Source organism: Neovison vison, chromosome 1, assembly GCF_020171115.1.
Source record: "Neovison vison isolate M4711 chromosome 1, ASM_NN_V1, whole genome shotgun sequence".
Classification (NCBI taxonomy): domain Eukaryota; kingdom Metazoa; phylum Chordata; class Mammalia; order Carnivora; family Mustelidae; genus Neogale; species Neogale vison.
This window is the reverse complement of record NC_058091.1, coordinates 41,355,547-41,372,406: the sequence shown is the minus strand read 5'-3', so window position 1 is coordinate 41,372,406 and position 16,860 is coordinate 41,355,547. Positions and strand designations below refer to the sequence as shown.

The 16,860-nt window shown below is 40.6% G+C and overlaps 1 protein-coding gene and 1 non-coding gene across 2 annotated transcripts; one reads left to right on the top strand and one right to left on the bottom strand.

Annotated features, from left to right (window-relative positions):
* Positions 1-2,268: 2,268 nt before the first annotated feature.
* PNRC1 (proline rich nuclear receptor coactivator 1) lies at positions 2,269-6,531 on the top strand. Its single transcript, XM_044245879.1, has 2 exons — positions 2,269-2,971; positions 5,437-6,531. Exons 1-2 carry the CDS (start codon positions 2,432-2,434, stop codon positions 5,878-5,880), a joined length of 984 nt encoding a protein of 327 aa, XP_044101814.1. The 5' UTR covers positions 2,269-2,431; the 3' UTR covers positions 5,881-6,531.
* Positions 6,532-16,421: 9,890 nt separating this feature from the next.
* LOC122897564 lies at positions 16,422-16,528 on the bottom strand. The gene has a single exon (XR_006382555.1). It is a non-coding gene; the product is annotated as a U6 spliceosomal RNA (small nuclear RNA).
* Positions 16,529-16,860: the final 332 nt, after the last annotated feature.

The window sequence follows — 16,860 nt, the reverse complement described above, 5'->3', positions numbered from 1 at the left end:
GGTTTGAGTATTAAAATTAGGCTTTCCTAAAGACAAAGGATCTGTGCAAACTATACACAAAGAATAACATGAAATCCATTAATGTGGTTTTTTGAAACCTGGATTATTCTCTTCTGGTGATCCATTCCAGCTCCCTCGTGAGAGGCACCAGTTTAGCACTCATTGTCCAGCCACAGCTGCAAGGCTACCTTCCTTAATGCACAGAATCCAGAGTCTTACATGAGGCCTATCCTTTTGGCCTCAAAAACATAAACTACATACAATGTAATAACTCTAAGGTTCACCCAAGAGATACACACATACAATAATAGGTGTCTTCCATCAAGGGCCCCTTGGAACTACCAGTTAGCAGCTCCCTGGAGGGTAAATTATTCTCCAGGACAGTGTGATATTGCGCCAGATAAAAACCAAACTTTAGGCCTTGTGGCAAATTGAAGAGAGGACTAAGCATTAGGAGTTCAAGGGATTTAGTCTTTGACTCATTCCGTGACTCTTTGGTATGTTATTTTATCTTTAGAGGCTTTATTTACATTAAAGGTAAAATAGAACTTAACTCTATCTACTTTAAAGGATTAGGGTATGAATAAAATGAGTTAGTTAAAAAAGTGCTTTGAGAAATTATAAACTCTTACTAAAACAATTTTTTAAAATATTTTTATTTATTTTTAAAAATTCTTACAAAAACAAAAGAACCACATCATTCTAGAGTCTCCATAATCTTTGCCTGTTCTTCTCCACCAACTCTTGCCAGGCCATTCTTGAACCGAACTTCAATTTGCAGACCAGAGGATTTGAATTAAAGGCCCTCTAAGATATGTCACAGCTCTGGAAGTATAGGATTCCCATTCATCCAGTGAATAGGAGCACTTACTATGTAACCTGTTGGAAACCCAAGAATGAGTAAAATCTAGCAAAAATAAAACCCAGCAACCATTAATGATGGACTACCATTTGAAAAGTTTATACAGATCTTCCTCAATTTACAAGGGATTTATACCATTTGCATAAAGTTTTGGAAGCATTAATCTAGATATTCCCTCTGTCCAACTTTGTTACCAATCATAAAACATTTATCAAGCACCACAATGCTGAAAAATATTTGCTAGAAGCTCCAAGGATATAGAGAAGTGTAAGATTATTGTGGTGATCTAAAGACCTATCGCACTTTGATCTTGCCATCCCTAGACTGGAGTCCAAATTCTATTAACTTACTGCATGACGTTTGACAAGGATTTTTTGCCTTTCTAAAGCTGTCCCCTCTCCCCCCATGAAATGGGGCTAAAATAAAGTACCAGTTCCTTAGGGATGTTGTGAAGTTCAAATGACACAGTTCATGTAAAGAACAGTTTCTACCACAAAAGTAGTTGATAAAATAGCCACGATATTTTGTGTGTGTGCGAGCGCAGTGCGGAGGGACGATGCGCGAGATTTCCACAACACACAGCTAGCAAAACAAGACTATGTTGCAGAGCCGTTTCACTTTCTCCCTCTGAGACGCAAGCCTCTTCCTTTGCTTTCTCCTGTCAGGCACCGTTTTGTGATCTCAAAGTCTCACAGTTCTTCAAGTATAAGGACAGTAACATTTCCACTGCTCAGTTACGGATTTATGGGGAACTCTTTATATACTAAGGAGCCAATTTCAGTCACTCCGTTCTTACTCTTTACCGTGGCTAACGAACAGCGTTGGTGACCGGAGTAAATGAAAACAAAAAACAAAAATCAAAACCCAAAAACGTAAGTCGCACTTTGCCCAAATATAATTTAAATGTGGACTGATTTCCTTACAATTGCTAAGAATGAAATCCCTATAACGCACTTTGAAATCTTAAAAAAAAAGAATACTGTTACATTAGGATTGAAATAAAACAGATACATCCCCAAGGTCAGCAGCTGAGGAAGCATCAGGGGCCTTGATGTTTCCGATTCTTTCTCCCGCCCCCATCCCTTTTTCCAAATTCAGCCTAGATCCCGCACTTCCACCTCTGCCTTCGGGGCAAGGTGCGGGGGCGAGTAAGGAGAAGGGTGGGGGAGGTGGGGCTGAAACGGAACTTCATTGTTCGCGGGACCGGCTCTTCCCGAAAGAGCCCGTTGGCAGCGCCTGCGCAGTGCGTGCTCTTTGTGCGGGGCTGCAGCAAGCTGGTTGTTTGTGTGTGTCTCTCGGAGGCGGTGGAGGGAGAGCCAGAGGGGCGTGGCCAGTTATGTCGCATTCTGATTGGGCTTCTGGAGGGAGGTGGGCGGGCACAGGGCGGAGCCTCTGATAACAACACTCCGCGCTGAGGCTGAAGCTGTTTGTTGCTGCGCCGCCACCGCCCGAATCATGGTCCGCGCTCCACTCGGGGTCTCTTAGCAGCAGCCGCCGCCGCCGCCGCCCTGTGATCGCCGGCTTCACTTCCTCCTTTTCTTCTTGCTGAGCCACTTTCTTCCTAGAGCTATGACCGTCGTCTCCGTTCCCCAGCGGGAGCCACTTGTCCTGGGCGGCCGCCTTGCGTCTCTGGGCTTTTCCGCCCGCGGTTACTTCGGGGCCCTCCCGATGGTGACCACGGCCCCGCCGCCTTTACCCCGGATCCCGGACCCCCGGGCACTGCCCCCTACCCTTTTCCTCCCTCACTTCCTCGGGGGAGACGGTCCCTGTCTGACCCCGCAGCCTCGCGCCCCTGCACCTCTGTCCAACTGTAGTCTAGCTACGGCGGGAGGCACCCCTCGGGCAGCGCCAAAGAAGCGGCGAAAGAAGAGGGTTCGAGCCAGCCCGGCGGGGCAGCTGCCCAGCCGCTTCCATCAGTACCAGCAGCACCGGCCGAGCCTCGAGGGCGGGCGGAACCCCGCGACGGGCCCGAGCGGAGCTCAGGAAGTCCCGGACCAGGCGGCCAATTTGGCCCCAGGTCCTGCGGCCGCGACCCAAACTGAGGAAGCGAGCCCTTTCCCCGGCCAGCTGCCGCCCGCGGCGCCCGGCCAGCCCTTGTTCAGAAGAGAGGTAAGGACCGCGACGGGGACATGGAGGCTTTTGAGTTCTGGCCCTTAGACGGGCACGGCCGGGCCTTGGAATTTGGGGCCCTGCTCTGAGGGGTCGGGAACGGGGGGGGGCGGGGTGAGGGGCGGCTGTTTACTCGGGAGGGAAGTTTCCGTGACGCCCGCTCTGTTCTAGCTGGGGGAAGGAGGGGGAGGGGGAGGCATGCGCTGGCGCTGCTGATTGGCTCCCGGGAGCCAGCCAATGAGAGGAGCGGCTGCGCCCCAGCAACAGCCCCAATTTAGAAGGCTGGCGCCGTTCCAGGGGGTTTCGGTGTTCGGGCGCGCGGTGGGGTGGGGGATGGAAGGGGCCCGCGGGAGGCTGACGTCAGCGCGCGCTACGTGCGCAGCGCTCCGGCGCTCATGAAGGAGGTGAGGCCGTGTGGCCGTGGTAGGGGAAGGGGTGGGCGACCGCCGTCAGCTACCTGACCCTTGGTAGCTGCAAGACTAGTCGGCGGCACGCGTGCACTTTCCTCACCGCCCGGTTGGGGGATTTGGAGTAGGCTACGAGCGGCTCCATTCCCTTTGGCTTTTTGCTGGGCTGAGAGGTGCTGCGTGTGCGGCGCTGGCCCGATTGGGGCTCTGCCCCTCGCCGGCCGGCCTGCTTAGCTCTACTTAACTTCAGAAGTTGGCAGGAGCGGCGGCAGTTCTTGCCTGTTTGAAACGATGTTTTGCGTGCTAGTCTGTTAGATGAGTGGGATGGCTTATTTACAGTCCGTGCTGTAGTAGGCCTTATTAGTGGAAGGTAGTTTTATTGTGTCCAGAACGAGGAAACTTTTTAGAAAAGTTGAGTTGACGTTAAGCCACCCGATTGCCATGCTGTTGGGTTAGGATAAAATGAAAACTCAAACGAGATTAAATCGCTAAAATGATACGAAATTGACCTCTATAGCAAAATAAAACCTTCCAGTTTCAATGACTTAAACTGTCTTAAAAGAAATGAAAGTAAGTAGGGACGCTTTGGTGGCCAGTGGTTTCAGCGTCTGCCTCCCGCTCAAGTTACGATCCTGGAGTCCTGGGATCGAGTCCCTGCGTTTGGCTCGCGGCTCAGCGGGGAGTCCGCTCCCCTGCTTGTGCTCCTTCCGTGTCTGACAAATAAAATCTTGGAAAAGAAAAGCGCGCGCCTGGGTTGCTCAAGTTGGTTGAGCTTAGGCCCTCGTTTTGTCATGATCCCGGAGTCCTGGGATCCAGTCCCCGCATCGGGCTCCTTGCTCCTAGAGGAGTCTGCTTCTCTCTCTGCGCACCCCCTCATCCCCCGCCCTGTGTGCTTGCTCGCTCTCAAAAAAGTAAATAAATAAAATGTGAAATATTAAAACATTAGATATTAAAAAAAATGAAAATAAGTTACAGCCATTTCTTGTTGGAAGAATATTGGAGAGATTGCCAGGTTCTCTCTCGCGGTGCCCTTGGGCGGGGTGGGGGGGAGATTTGACCTCTGTGATTACTTACATTAGATTGAAATTTTAAAAATGCCACGGCTCTGTGATACAGGATAAGCTAATAGTCTACTCTCGTACTACTTGTTTCCTAATTAACAAGTAATAATTATTTTCTAGAACAGTTAAAACAGGGAACTCTGGCAATTACATGGAATGTTACCTTGCGCCCCAGCGTTTGTTTTTTGGGTCCCGCTTGCCTACCATACTACAGGTATTGGAAGGGCAGTGATCTAATAAAGTACTGTATACTTTTCTATCCGGTCGTGGTTTCCTATAAAGATCACTTTGAGTTAGGAAAAGTGATTAGAATTGGTGTAGCAACGTTTTTGAAGCAGTTGTTAAACCAGGAAGTAGGAGCTGGTGGGAGCAATTTTCTGGTCATATATTCGCTGTAAGTAGATATAACAGGGAAAGACATAAAGTGATTAGTATTTAAATTTTTAATATTTGAATTTCTGAAATTTTGTTTTCCGAAACTGGGAGATAATTTTTCTGTGTAGTTAGTAACCATTACCAAAACACTTGGTCATTTAAAATCTAGTTTCTGCTAATTAAGTTTTTATCTGGAATAATTCTAAAAAGACTTGACTAAAAGATAGTAATCTATGAACATAGATTTTATTTTTAACCAGATTCAGCCAATCAAAATGAAAGCATGTGAAAATTTCTCTTACACACGTCCTAGTGTAAAATCACTGACACGTTTAGCTTGTACATGTTTGGAAGGTACCTCATTACTCTTCCTTACAGTTACAGAATGATGAACTTGGGTTACTTTGGGATTTTCCCTTTGACACTTGGTGATAGTAATGATTATATTTTTAGTAGTAAACTTGGAGTTTGCTTATTTGATAAGTGCAGTGCAGTGAGCACATGTTTAATCAAGACCATAACTAAAGTCCAGGAGAAGAGAACATTAAATAACATGGTGTGAGGTTTGTGGCTAATTTCTGTCATGAGACTGTATTCACTTTTATGTTCCTTGTCTTTGTAGGTTTTAAAATCAAAGATTGGAAAATCGGAGAAAATTGCCATTCCCCACGGCCAGCTTGTTCATGGTATACACTTGTGTGAACAACCAAAGATAAACAGACAGAAAAGCAAATATAACTTACCACTAACCAAGATCACCTCTGCAAAAAGAAATGAAAATAACTTTTGGCAGGATTCTGTTTCATCTGATTTACTCCAGAAGCAGGAAAAAAAGCCTTTTAAAAATACTGAGAACATTAAAAATATGCATTTGAAGAAATCAGCATTTCTAACTGAAGTGAACCAAAAGGAAAATTATGCTGGGGCAAAGTTTAGTGATCCACCTTCTCCTAGTGTTCTTCCAAAGCCTCCTAGTCACTGGATGGGAAGCACTATTGAAAATTCCAACCAAAATAGGGAGTTGATGGCAGTACACTTAAAAACGCTCCTAAAAGTTCAAACTTAGATCTCAGATTGCAGTATGTCTGTAAAACAGTTTTTTCAAAATCCCTGGACTCTTGAAAAGAAAATTGGTACAGAAATGGAAATTTGCCTTGTAACATACAAGTGCAAAAGAGGAGTTAAAAAAATTATAAACAACTTGTATTATATTTTATATTTTGTAAATACTGTATACCATGTATTATGTGTATATTGTTCATACTTGAGAGGTACATTATAGTTTTGTTATGAAAGTATGTATTTTGCCCTACCAGTTGGTAGGTGTTTTGTATATATACAATGGAGAAATTTTAAGTGTGCTAAGGCACATGGAAGACCGATTTATTTGCACAAGGTAATGAGATTTTTTTTTAAAGAACAGCTATCTTATCTCAAGGTGAAGATCTAAATGTGAACAGTTTACTAATGCACTACTGAAGTTTAAATCCGTGGCACAATCATTGTAAACATGGGGTTTGTCTGTGTTTCTCTAAATTGATTTCTGCCTTCTAATCTGTAATTACTGGAAAACTCCTGTTCCCATTTTTACCAAACTTAATTTCTGGTTTTTGGTTTATCCATTCAAATTTAAAATACCTCTAATTTCAATGCCAACAAAATTGGTTGTAATCAAATTTTTAAATATAATAATAATTTGGCCCCCCCTTTTATACTAGTCTTGACTCTTTGTGTGTGACTTTCGTGTTTGAGTGTATGACTAGGAGATGGGTTTTAACTTTTCCATTTTACTAATTGTCTTAGTATTGCACTAATTGTCCTTCCTCCCTCTGAAATTTAGAGTCCAATAGTTTAATGCTACTACCTCCCAGGGAAGGAATTCCCCATTTTATAGTGGGAATGGTTGTGGTAAGAAGTACAACTGATTAGTTTATAATTTATAATATATTTTTATATATGAACTGTTTATAAGCATTGTTTAACTTTCCCTGTAATATCAATGAAAGAAAATGACATTTGGTTCACTAAATTTACAGTGATTTTGAATGGTGGTTCTTGAACCAAAACAAGCATAATTTATGTTAAAATAGAGGTGGCAATTTTGAACCTCTTAATATTTGCTAAAAGATAAATAGGGTAGATTATGTATTTTTACTTTGAAATTCAAATTTTGTTTTAAAGCACTAGTTTTCCCTGTATGTTTTTTAGTTCTACAAAGCTAAGATTTATCTTGAAACAAAAGGAAAGTTTTTTTGAGTAGTCAGGCAATACTTAACATATGAAAAGATTATTAAGAGGGTATATATGATTCTCAGAAATACAAAAAGGGTAATAAAAGGTACATAAGATTCTCTTAAGGTGGAATAGTTGAGAAAGGTATTACCATCCTTCCAAGAAAAGATAAACTGAAGAGTCTTAGGTCATAGAGTCAAATACTCATTTGATTCATACAGTAGGGGAGACTTTCTGGAGGTGCAAAGGTAGGTGGTGTGGGCACAACCTTAGAACTGGTACTGATGAGCTAGCTGTGCCGGGAGGGTATGAAAACTTAATATAGCCACCACAAAATCTAAACTCGTCAATGTAAGTGCCTGCAGTCTTGTTTACATGGCACATACCAGCCAACCATTCTTTGGCCCTGGCTAGAAAATGCTTCATTCTTATATGTATATAGAGAAAGCTATACTACTTTTTTAAAAGATTTTACTTATTTGACCAGGCAGATCACAGGCAGAGGGGCAGCCAGCAGCCTCCCTGCTGAGCAGAGAGCCTGTTGTGGGGCTGGATCCCAGGATCCTGGGATCATGACCTGAGCTGAAGGCAGAGACTTGAGCCTACTGAGCCACCCAGGCGCCCTGAGAAAGCTATACTTAACGACATACAAGTTACATACAGCTGGCTTTAAAAAATGCAACGAAATACAGGAAGCTTTCGGCCTTGCAAAATTTTGTAAGATTTTCTAAGTAAAGGAAATAGATGATAAAATAATAGATTTTATGGTTTGAAGAGTAAACAAAATTGGCTGAACTACACTATGGATGATACAGTGAAAGGTATTAGCAAACTTAGAAGTTGAATAGTTTCGGTATTCTAGTAAGACACTAGTCTGCTAGTGGTCCTAGTCCCTTGAGACTGCTGTAACAGTACCAAAGACTGGGTAGCTTACAAATTTCTCACTGTCGTTGCCCAGGAAGTCCAAGATAGTAACACCACCAGATTTGGTGTCTGAGAACCCAGTTCATGGTTCATAGATAGGAAGCTTCCATTAAGTCACATGGCAGGAAGGTTGAGGAAGCTTTCTTGGACCCCTTTTGTAAGGCTATTAATCCATTCTGGAGGGTTCTACCCTCCTAACCTACTCCCTTCCCAAGGTCTTCACTTTGTAACACCATTAATTGTAGGTTAGGTTTCAACATAATTCACACTGTAGTGCAGGACAATCTATTTAACCGTAAACCTCTGCTTTTCTACTGAAGTCTTTAAAACGTTCTTCCTTCAGTGTTCCTATAACTGGTTTTATGGGATTATAAAGGAAACACTTTGAATTCACCAATTTCAGGTATAAATTTTAACTAGTATTTATATGTGAGTGGAAATTTGTTCTATAGTGAAGTGCCATTGCATATATCCGTATGTAGAGTATTTTATACTGAAGTTGCTTTTAGACAAGTGTATAGTCTGATACTTCAACTAACACTGGTAAAGTGACACTGCTGATACTAACAATGTAGAGCTTTTACTTGCATTAATCTTAGTGCTAAGTATTTTAGTGTCCTTGTGGGCAGATAAAGGAAAAAAGGCAATAAAACATCAAATTGCACTATGAAAAGATGGACAGGAACAATTCTTTCCAGACTTAAAGGGGGTTTGCAAGTTAAAATACAAATTTTTAAGGTGGTTTATGTGGTTTATAAACTAAAAACACTAGAATCTTTTAAGCAAATCGTATACATTTTATCAGGACCAGATTCAGGTTTTAGGGTAGGTTTTTTTTTGCTTTTTTAAAGATTTTATTTACTGGAGAGAACACAAGCAGGGGGAGTGGCAGAGGGAAAGGGAGAAGCCTGCTCCCTTCTGAACAAGGAGTTGATCCCAGGACCCTGGGACCATGACCTGAGCTGAAGGCAGGCAGTTAACCAATGGAGCCACCTGGTGCCTTGGCATTCAGATTGTTAGGCATGTAGTTGACCTTTGAATAACATGGGTTCAAACTTGTTGGTCCACTTAGGCATGGATTTTTATATAGACAGTACAATACTGTAGATACAATGACTTATTTTTTTTCTCTAGCTCACTTCATTGTAAGAATACAGGATATGATAGAAAATACAGCGACTTAGCAGGCTTCTGGTCAACAGATTATTAATAGTTAAGATTGGGGGAATCAAAAGTTACATGGGGATTTTTTGAATGCACAGGAGTTGGCACCCCTTACCCCCCCTGTTAGTCGGGGGTCAACTGGACTATAATTACCCCCTAACTTTCACAATATTTTAGTATAAAGCTAGTGCTATACAACCATGGGATCCAGTCGTGCTGCACTCGGGGAAAACCATTTGTATTTTTCTAACATGTGGTTCCAGACTGTGTTAAAAAAACCCGCATTTACTTACTTAGTCTTTACCTGCCCTCTTTAAAAAAAAGCCCTAACTCAACTTCGGTGCTGAGAAGGAACAAAATCTAGACTTTATCCCAGTGCTTCTGTCCCCAGCAGCAGGTCCCAGAAGTCCCATATGACAACCCACCCAAAATGGTAGAATTAAGATTGTGAGGAGCTGTGGCTGTGGTAGGCTAGACTCTGGATGCCCTGTCCCTCAACCCCCTGCATGTTACCAAAAGCATTTAGATGTCTGGGGGAGGGTTTGGGTCGTCCTCACTCAAAGCCACCTTCTTCTGCCTTATTAACTGGTTCTTCCAGAAATGGAGGGAAAAAAGATACTAAGTGGCCTGAGGTTACAAAAAGGGACTGCTTTTGAAATTTGAGGGCTTCAAGTTGTGGTATAAAGGCAAGTTGTTGAGTGGGGACATCAGTTCTAGAAAAGAAGCGAAAGGGTTTAGAGATGCAAAGGAACTTCTATCTGATGTTCGCATTCTGTATGTGGCTCCATTCCTGCTCACATATATGCAAATACCTTCTTCAAAAATAGTAAGGAAAACTCATATTAGAAGTTCAGACCATAGTTTGAAAATTCCCTCAATACTGGTCACCAATTTTAATTTTTTCTAGTAATGTGTAAATATTAAAACTAATGGGTCGCTTTAGATCTGACCTCTCTCCCAGTCTGATTCCAGAAAATGGTTCATTCTTGCACAGGTTTGACAACACATTTCTTTATAAGATTATAAAAATTCCTAACAAACTCATACAGAGTCCCTGTCTTATGGAAAATAAAACTGTCTCAGCCACCCCTCCCCACCCTTGTTTGACATTTCCCAGCTCCTTTGTAATGTGTAAATATTAAAACTAATGGGTCGCTTTAGATCTGACCTCTCTCCCAGTCTGATTCCAGAAAATGGTTCATTCTTGCACAGGTTTGACAACACATTTCTTTATAAGATTATAAAAATTCCTAACAAACTCATACAGAGTCCCTGTCTTATGGAAAATAAAACTGTCTCAGCCACCCCTCCCCACCCTTGTTTGACATTTCCCAGCTCCTTTGTGACATTTCTGAGCAGAATGCCTACAGTTTAATGTGTGGGGGCTTAACGTGTGAGGTATGTTCAGGAAAAACAAGGATAAATGGCAGCCCTGAAAGTATATGGGTGGCTGGGGAAGAAATGACAACTAACCAAAACGCAAACCGCATTCTGCTTCCCTGCAACAACACATGCCTGAAGAGGTGAAAACAAAAGTGAAGTCAGTGTTTTCTTCCAGAAGGTAGTGAGGAGTTCTGGTGAGTAGGGATTGTCTAGTTGGGAATCTGACGCCTCAGAAGTAGCATTGAGTTGGGCCTTAAGATATTTGACATAGTATCTGATGTGTAAAGAAAAGGAAACTAATGGTCAGAGGTAAAAGTCTGTATAGACAGTGGTGTAAAATTGACGGGGAGTATCCAGTAGCTCAAGATAAGCACAAAGAAAGACACAATATACTGAAAGGTGTACTGTGGTAACAACCGGGAGGGTCGTGAATGTAGTAAGAGATGCAACTTGATTCTGCAAGAATGGCAGAGCTGTCAAAGGTTTATGAGCAAGGGAAAGAGATTCCTGCTTCAAAAAGAAAACTGGTGAAAATAGAACAGTTTGGAAAGGGAAAGCTTGAGGAAAAAGGATTTGTTGGTAGTTTAAAATTAGAGAAATGAGCCTAAGGACATTATTGGAGGGAACACCCAGGCGTGGACTTACTTGGGAGATGTTTTGAAGGTAGAATTAAGCATTGAGCAATTGCATGGAGGGTAAGAAAAGAGTTTTTAAATTGGGCAATTAGGAAGACAAAACTGGCAATTAGGGAACTCTGGAGGGGGATCCAAATTATAGAGGAAGGCACTTTTGATTTGCATGTTGAACGTGGAGGGGTGTGTGAGCTATCCACATGGAAATACACAGCAAGTAGAAGACAGGTCAGACCTACAAGTACGGTTTTGGTAATAGTGCAAAGAAGCAGTAATTACAGCATGAAAATGGAACCGAAGTAGTTTGTCTTTAGGTAGCCTCTCTACTTCTCTCAGAAGGCTTAATTAAAACCTTTACCAGTACTCTTGACCTCATCCCTTTTGCCTCCTGTGGACTCTGAACTTCACCTATGACAGCAAATTAGTTGTTGAGTTCAAAAGTATTTCCTCTGGAGGCTCCTAGGTGACACAGTTAAGCGTTGACTCTTGGTTTTGGCTCAGGTCGTGGTCTCAGGGTCATAAGATCTTGCTCCACCTCCAGCCCACATCTGGGCTCAGCGCTCAGTTTGGAGCTGGCTTGAGATTCTCTCCCTCTCCCTCTGCCCCTTCCTCTCGTGCGTGCTCTCTCTCAAATAGATAAATAAATCTTTTTAAAAAAAAGTATTTCCTCTGAAACTGGTAAATGGTACTTCGTTCTCTACCTACCTGTAAAAGTCTATGTTAGGAGAGAGTTCCAATTCAAGTTTCGAATTCTGATAGCAGGGGGGCCCATGTGGTGAAGGGAGTAAATAAAGCTTATTTACTCTTTGTTAGTCCAAGATTTCAGACTAGGTAAAACTGACCTTTTATAACTTTTTTTTAAAGTAATCTCCACACACATTGTGGGACTCAAACTCACGACCCCAAGATCAGGATTTGCACGCTGCACTACTGACCGAGCCAGGTAGGTGCCCCCAACCTTTTATACTTCTGTTTTAGTGCATCTCCCATCTCCTAATGACCCTCCATTATGTTGCTGAATACACATTATCCTTTATTTAGAGGTTGGAAGTCTCCCCAGTTTCCATGCCCTTTATGCAACTGATACCCGCTTCAGATATCAAAGGGAATCAAACATATTTACTTACACTTGTGTGTGGAAAGGCTAATCCTTTCCACAGGGTCTCATCCTCCTCCCATATATTTTAAGTTTTTGAAAGACATTGCTGAGCTAAATGCATTTTAAAATCACAGGCCTGGGGCACCTGGGTGGCTCAGTGGGTTAAGCCTCTGCCTTCAGCTCAGGTCCTGATCCCAGGGTCCTGGGATCAAGTCCTGCATCAGGCTCTCTGCTTAGCAGGGAGCCTGCTTCCCACCCACCCCCACCTCTGTCTGTCTCTCTGCCTACTCTTGATTTCTCTCTCCCTGTCAAATAAATAAAATCTTTTAAAAAATAAAATAAAATCACAGGCCTGCCTTGCTGAGCATCTGATCTCTGAGTTAACTCCTCAAAGTTGTTTTATTGTACTTCCTTTTCTCTAGATCCATAAATCTTTCAAAAACCCAATTTAACAGTTTTCAAGTGAAAAGAGAATGTCTCTGTTGTGAGATGAGATGGCAGAAGTGTATAAACACAAGTCATGTGTAATTCAGAAACTACTTGTTTTTAAATTAGAAAGGAAATTTGAGAGTACATTTTATAGAATGCTATTTATCAACACAAAAATTTACCTTTGAAAGAAACTTTCTTGAAAGTTTTAGATAGGATTCTCTGAAGGTATGGGGTAGATAGAGTTTTTTTTTTTTTTTGGGTTTTTTTAGGGTTCAACTAAACCCCTTTTTAAATCTCTTGGATTAGATTGTCTTGAATTAATCTCTGAAGTTTTCAGATTAAAATCTGAAGTTTTCAGATTAAGTTACTTTTCATATCCTTTGCAATTATCTTGGAATTCTAAATTAAATATGCTGAAACATATAAGTAATGTTCCCAACACCCAGGAATTGTATTTGTCAAACTTAAACTTGTGTTATAACCCCAAACAGAATTACAATTTAAGATTTATAAAAGGTGCTGCATTTATGAGGCTCATTATTGAGATCTTAGAATCCATTTTCTAAAGCAGAGTTTATAGTAATGTTCCCTTAGTGTAGAATTGGTGACACAAATTAAAGTTCTTTGTTAGAGGAGTAGTTTATCATAGATTATATGCATTAATTATAGTCTGTGAATTAAGTAATGGTAGAAAGAAAAAATGGGAGAACTGGCAGAAGTAACCTACATAGAAAAGCATGTGCATATTTGTCAAAGGAGACTACGTGTTCTACTTAAGCTCCATTTAATTAAATCATGTGTTGTGAACATATAATAGTTTAAAAGATACTGATAAATAATAATGATGAAAATACTTTATTTCTCTAGTAATTCACATAGTTAAAACTTTTGTGTATAAGAAAGGATTCAGGAAAGTAATTTTTCCTAACCTAATCATAAAGTGGCAGAAAATATGTGGTATTTTGTATCTGGTTGTAAAGATAACAGATACTTACCAAATTCCTCCAAAGCTGGTCATACATACGTAGCTATTCTTAAGTTACTACAGATAGTTCCTTTTTTTCTAAAATTAGAGAGTAACCTTATAAGTTGTCAAAACCAAATTACAAATGTGTTCCTGGCAGTCTAGAACTTTGAGGAGGGGATGGCAGGTAGAAGACAGTTTGACGACTTTTGATTATTTCCAACATGCCAGTGTTTGATTTAAATTGAACTCAAAATTGCCTTTTAACAGGAAGAACTTTAAATAGAAAGATTATTATTGTACTGTACTTAGCAATATGGGATTATAGAGAGCTTTGGTTCTTCTTCTCAAAACCTTCAAGGGATGCCTGGGTGTCTCAGTTAAGTGTCTGCCTTCAACTCAAGTCATGATCCCAGAGTCCTGGAACTGAGTCCCGAGCCAGGCTCCTTGCTCAGCAAGGTGCCTGCTTCTCACGCTGCCTGCCCCTCCCCCCTGCATGTGCTCACGCACTCTTTCTCTCTGACAAATAAAGTATTTAAAAAAAAAACAAAAAAAAAAACCCTTGGAGATCTACAATTTTGGGGATCATCCTACTGTGAAGTAAAGGCTGTCAATGGTTAAAATTACCATTACTCTTTAAGTGATCAGGCATTTATTGTTCTCAAATTTTAGAATGAAAGGGTTGATGTCAAAGAGAGACTGCCCTTCTCCATTAGCTTTTCCAGTGGTCCTACTCACTGTATACTCCTTAACCATCTGTGTCTGTTAAATTCCTTTAATCTGATGCTTGAGACCAGAACCTAAATTTCAAAAGAAAAAATTAGTTTCATGAGAGTTATTCAACAAATGTTTTCTGGATCACTCTTTAGCTAATTGGAATACCCTACTTATGAGCACTCCAGTTTTCAGAATTTTACTATTAAATTTAAAATAATTAGAAAATACATGGATATATATGTGAAAAAGCAGGTATAATTTACTGTTAATTATAGGATTTAGGTAGTGGGTATATGGGTGTTCACTGTAAAATTATTTTTTACTGGAGTTTTGTAACAAAATGTTAATAGAATTTGGGAAGATTAAAGATGCTTTACTAGTTCACTCCAACATTACATGTCAGTTGAGTCCATGCCAATAATTCTAAAAGCTTACATGTAGCATACAACACAAATTATCTTCTGAGGTTGTAAACTGTAAATCTCCTGAATGTTTTCCTTTGCACTTTCGGGTAGTTTGGTTAGTTGGTAATCACACTTCTAATAGAACAACTCTAATTAATGACTGAAAAACCAAAGCCACTGTAAATAACTGAAAGAGGAAAATGTATTTGATGTATTTAAGCACTGGCTTATTTGGGAAATGTGACAGTCAGCATTTAATGATAATGTTGACAAAATGTTAACGCTTGAAGATGCTCTAATTAGGGAGAATAAAGAGGTGGATGGAAACATATTCTGAAAGGAATTTATAATAACTGCCCATGGTTTGAGAGAAAAGTTAAAGAAATTGTCTAAAGTGGAACAACTTGAACTTCAAGCAGTGAAAAGAAATCCGTATGTAAGAGAAGAAAGGGGATGGCTGAAGGGGTGGTTAGCATTGAAGTGCTTTGGGAGTAGGAGGGCACAAAGGTTTAAAACTCTTTTTTAACTCTTGGTTGGTTCCTACACTTTAAAGATTTTAATGCTGAATTAATACCAGTGGTGCTAATGGAGAGCTAAAAGTGTTTAAAATTACTCCTTAAAAGATGTAGTTCCACTTTCTGTGATGGAAAATATTCATATAAAAGCCATAACCTTTTAGTCAAAATAGAGGGTGGAAAAAGTATGGTTGACAGAACCTCTTAATGAGTTATATTTGACTACTAACAGGCAGGTCAGACCTTTGTATAAAGTGCTTTTATATGAGATATTTTAGAATAAAAATTTTCATCCATCATGTTTTTAAGTGGTATTAAAAAGAAAAAACCCTCATTTAGTGGATTGATTATATGGTAAGAGAAGGGAATTACAATACCAAAAATGGTTCAACTTTATATATCCATTAAAAATTGTAAGGAATATCTTAACAAAACTAGAGCATTAGTATTTTTAATTTAGCTACATGTAATATTTTAAGGCCAACATTTGAAGGTTTACTGACAATGCTGAATTTCAACGTTTTTCTGTAAGGTTCTTATGAAATTGTCTAAGTATTTCACAATGTGTTAAACTTAAATAATATGTCTTCTCATTTTTAAAATAGAAGATCTCCCAGGAGAATCTGACCAGTTACATAGCTTATGTCAATTTTGAAAACGTCTTCAACAGAATACTTTTCTCAAGTTGTGAAATATTATTTTCACAAAACAGATAGTGCCTCACCAATGTAACAGAAATGAGTCTAATCCTGCTCCCAAAAAGCTATTACAATTTATTTACTTAATTCACTATTAAAAGAAATAGGCTATCACTTGGTTCTTGGAAGACTACTTTTTATTTTTTAATTTTTTAAATTTTCAATGTAACAGTATTCATTGTTTTTGCACCACACCCAGTGCTCCCTGCAATCCGTGCCCTAATACCCACCACCTGGTTCTCCCACCCTCCAACCCCCCCACCCCTTCAAACCCCTCAGATTGTTTTTCAGAGTCCATAGTCTCTCATGGTTCACCTCCCCTTCCAATTTCCCTCAGCTCCCTTCTCCTCTCTAACTTCCCTTGTCCTCCATGCTATTTGTTATGCTTCACAAATAAGTGAAACCATATAATTGACTCTCTCTGCTTATTTCACTCCGCATAAAAAAATACGGAACGCTTCACGAATTTGCGTGTCATCCTTGTGCAGGGCCCATGCTAATCTTCTCTGTATCGTTCCAATTTTAGTTTATGTACTGCCAAAGCGAGCACAAGACTAATTTTTTTTAAAGGATTGATTGATTGAGGGAGAGCCCATGTGAGCCCCAGCCAGGATGCTGGGGGTGTGGGAGGTGGAGACGCAGGCAGAAGGAGAGAGGCAGGCCAAGCCAGTCTTGACCCAGGCCCCTGATACATCATGACCTAAACTGAAATCAAGATTTGGACACTTAACCAACTGAGCCACCCAGGTGCCCTTGGAAGACTGTTTTATTTTTTATTTTTATTTTTTTAAAGATTTTATTTATTTGACAGAGAGAGATCACAAGTAGGCAGAGAGGCAGGCAAAGAGAGAGGAAGGGAAGCAGGCCTCCTGCTGAGCAGAG

Bases quoted from the DNA above. Each gene is read 5' to 3' on its own strand.
- PNRC1 (XM_044245879.1), top strand. From the start codon at position 2,432: ATGACCGTCGTCTCCGTTCCCCAGCGGGAGCCACTTGTCCTGGGCGGC. The intron at 2,972-5,436 runs GTAAGGACCGCG...TTGTCTTTGTAG, and splicing joins AGCCCTTGTTCAGAAGAGAG to GTTTTAAAATCAAAGATTGG.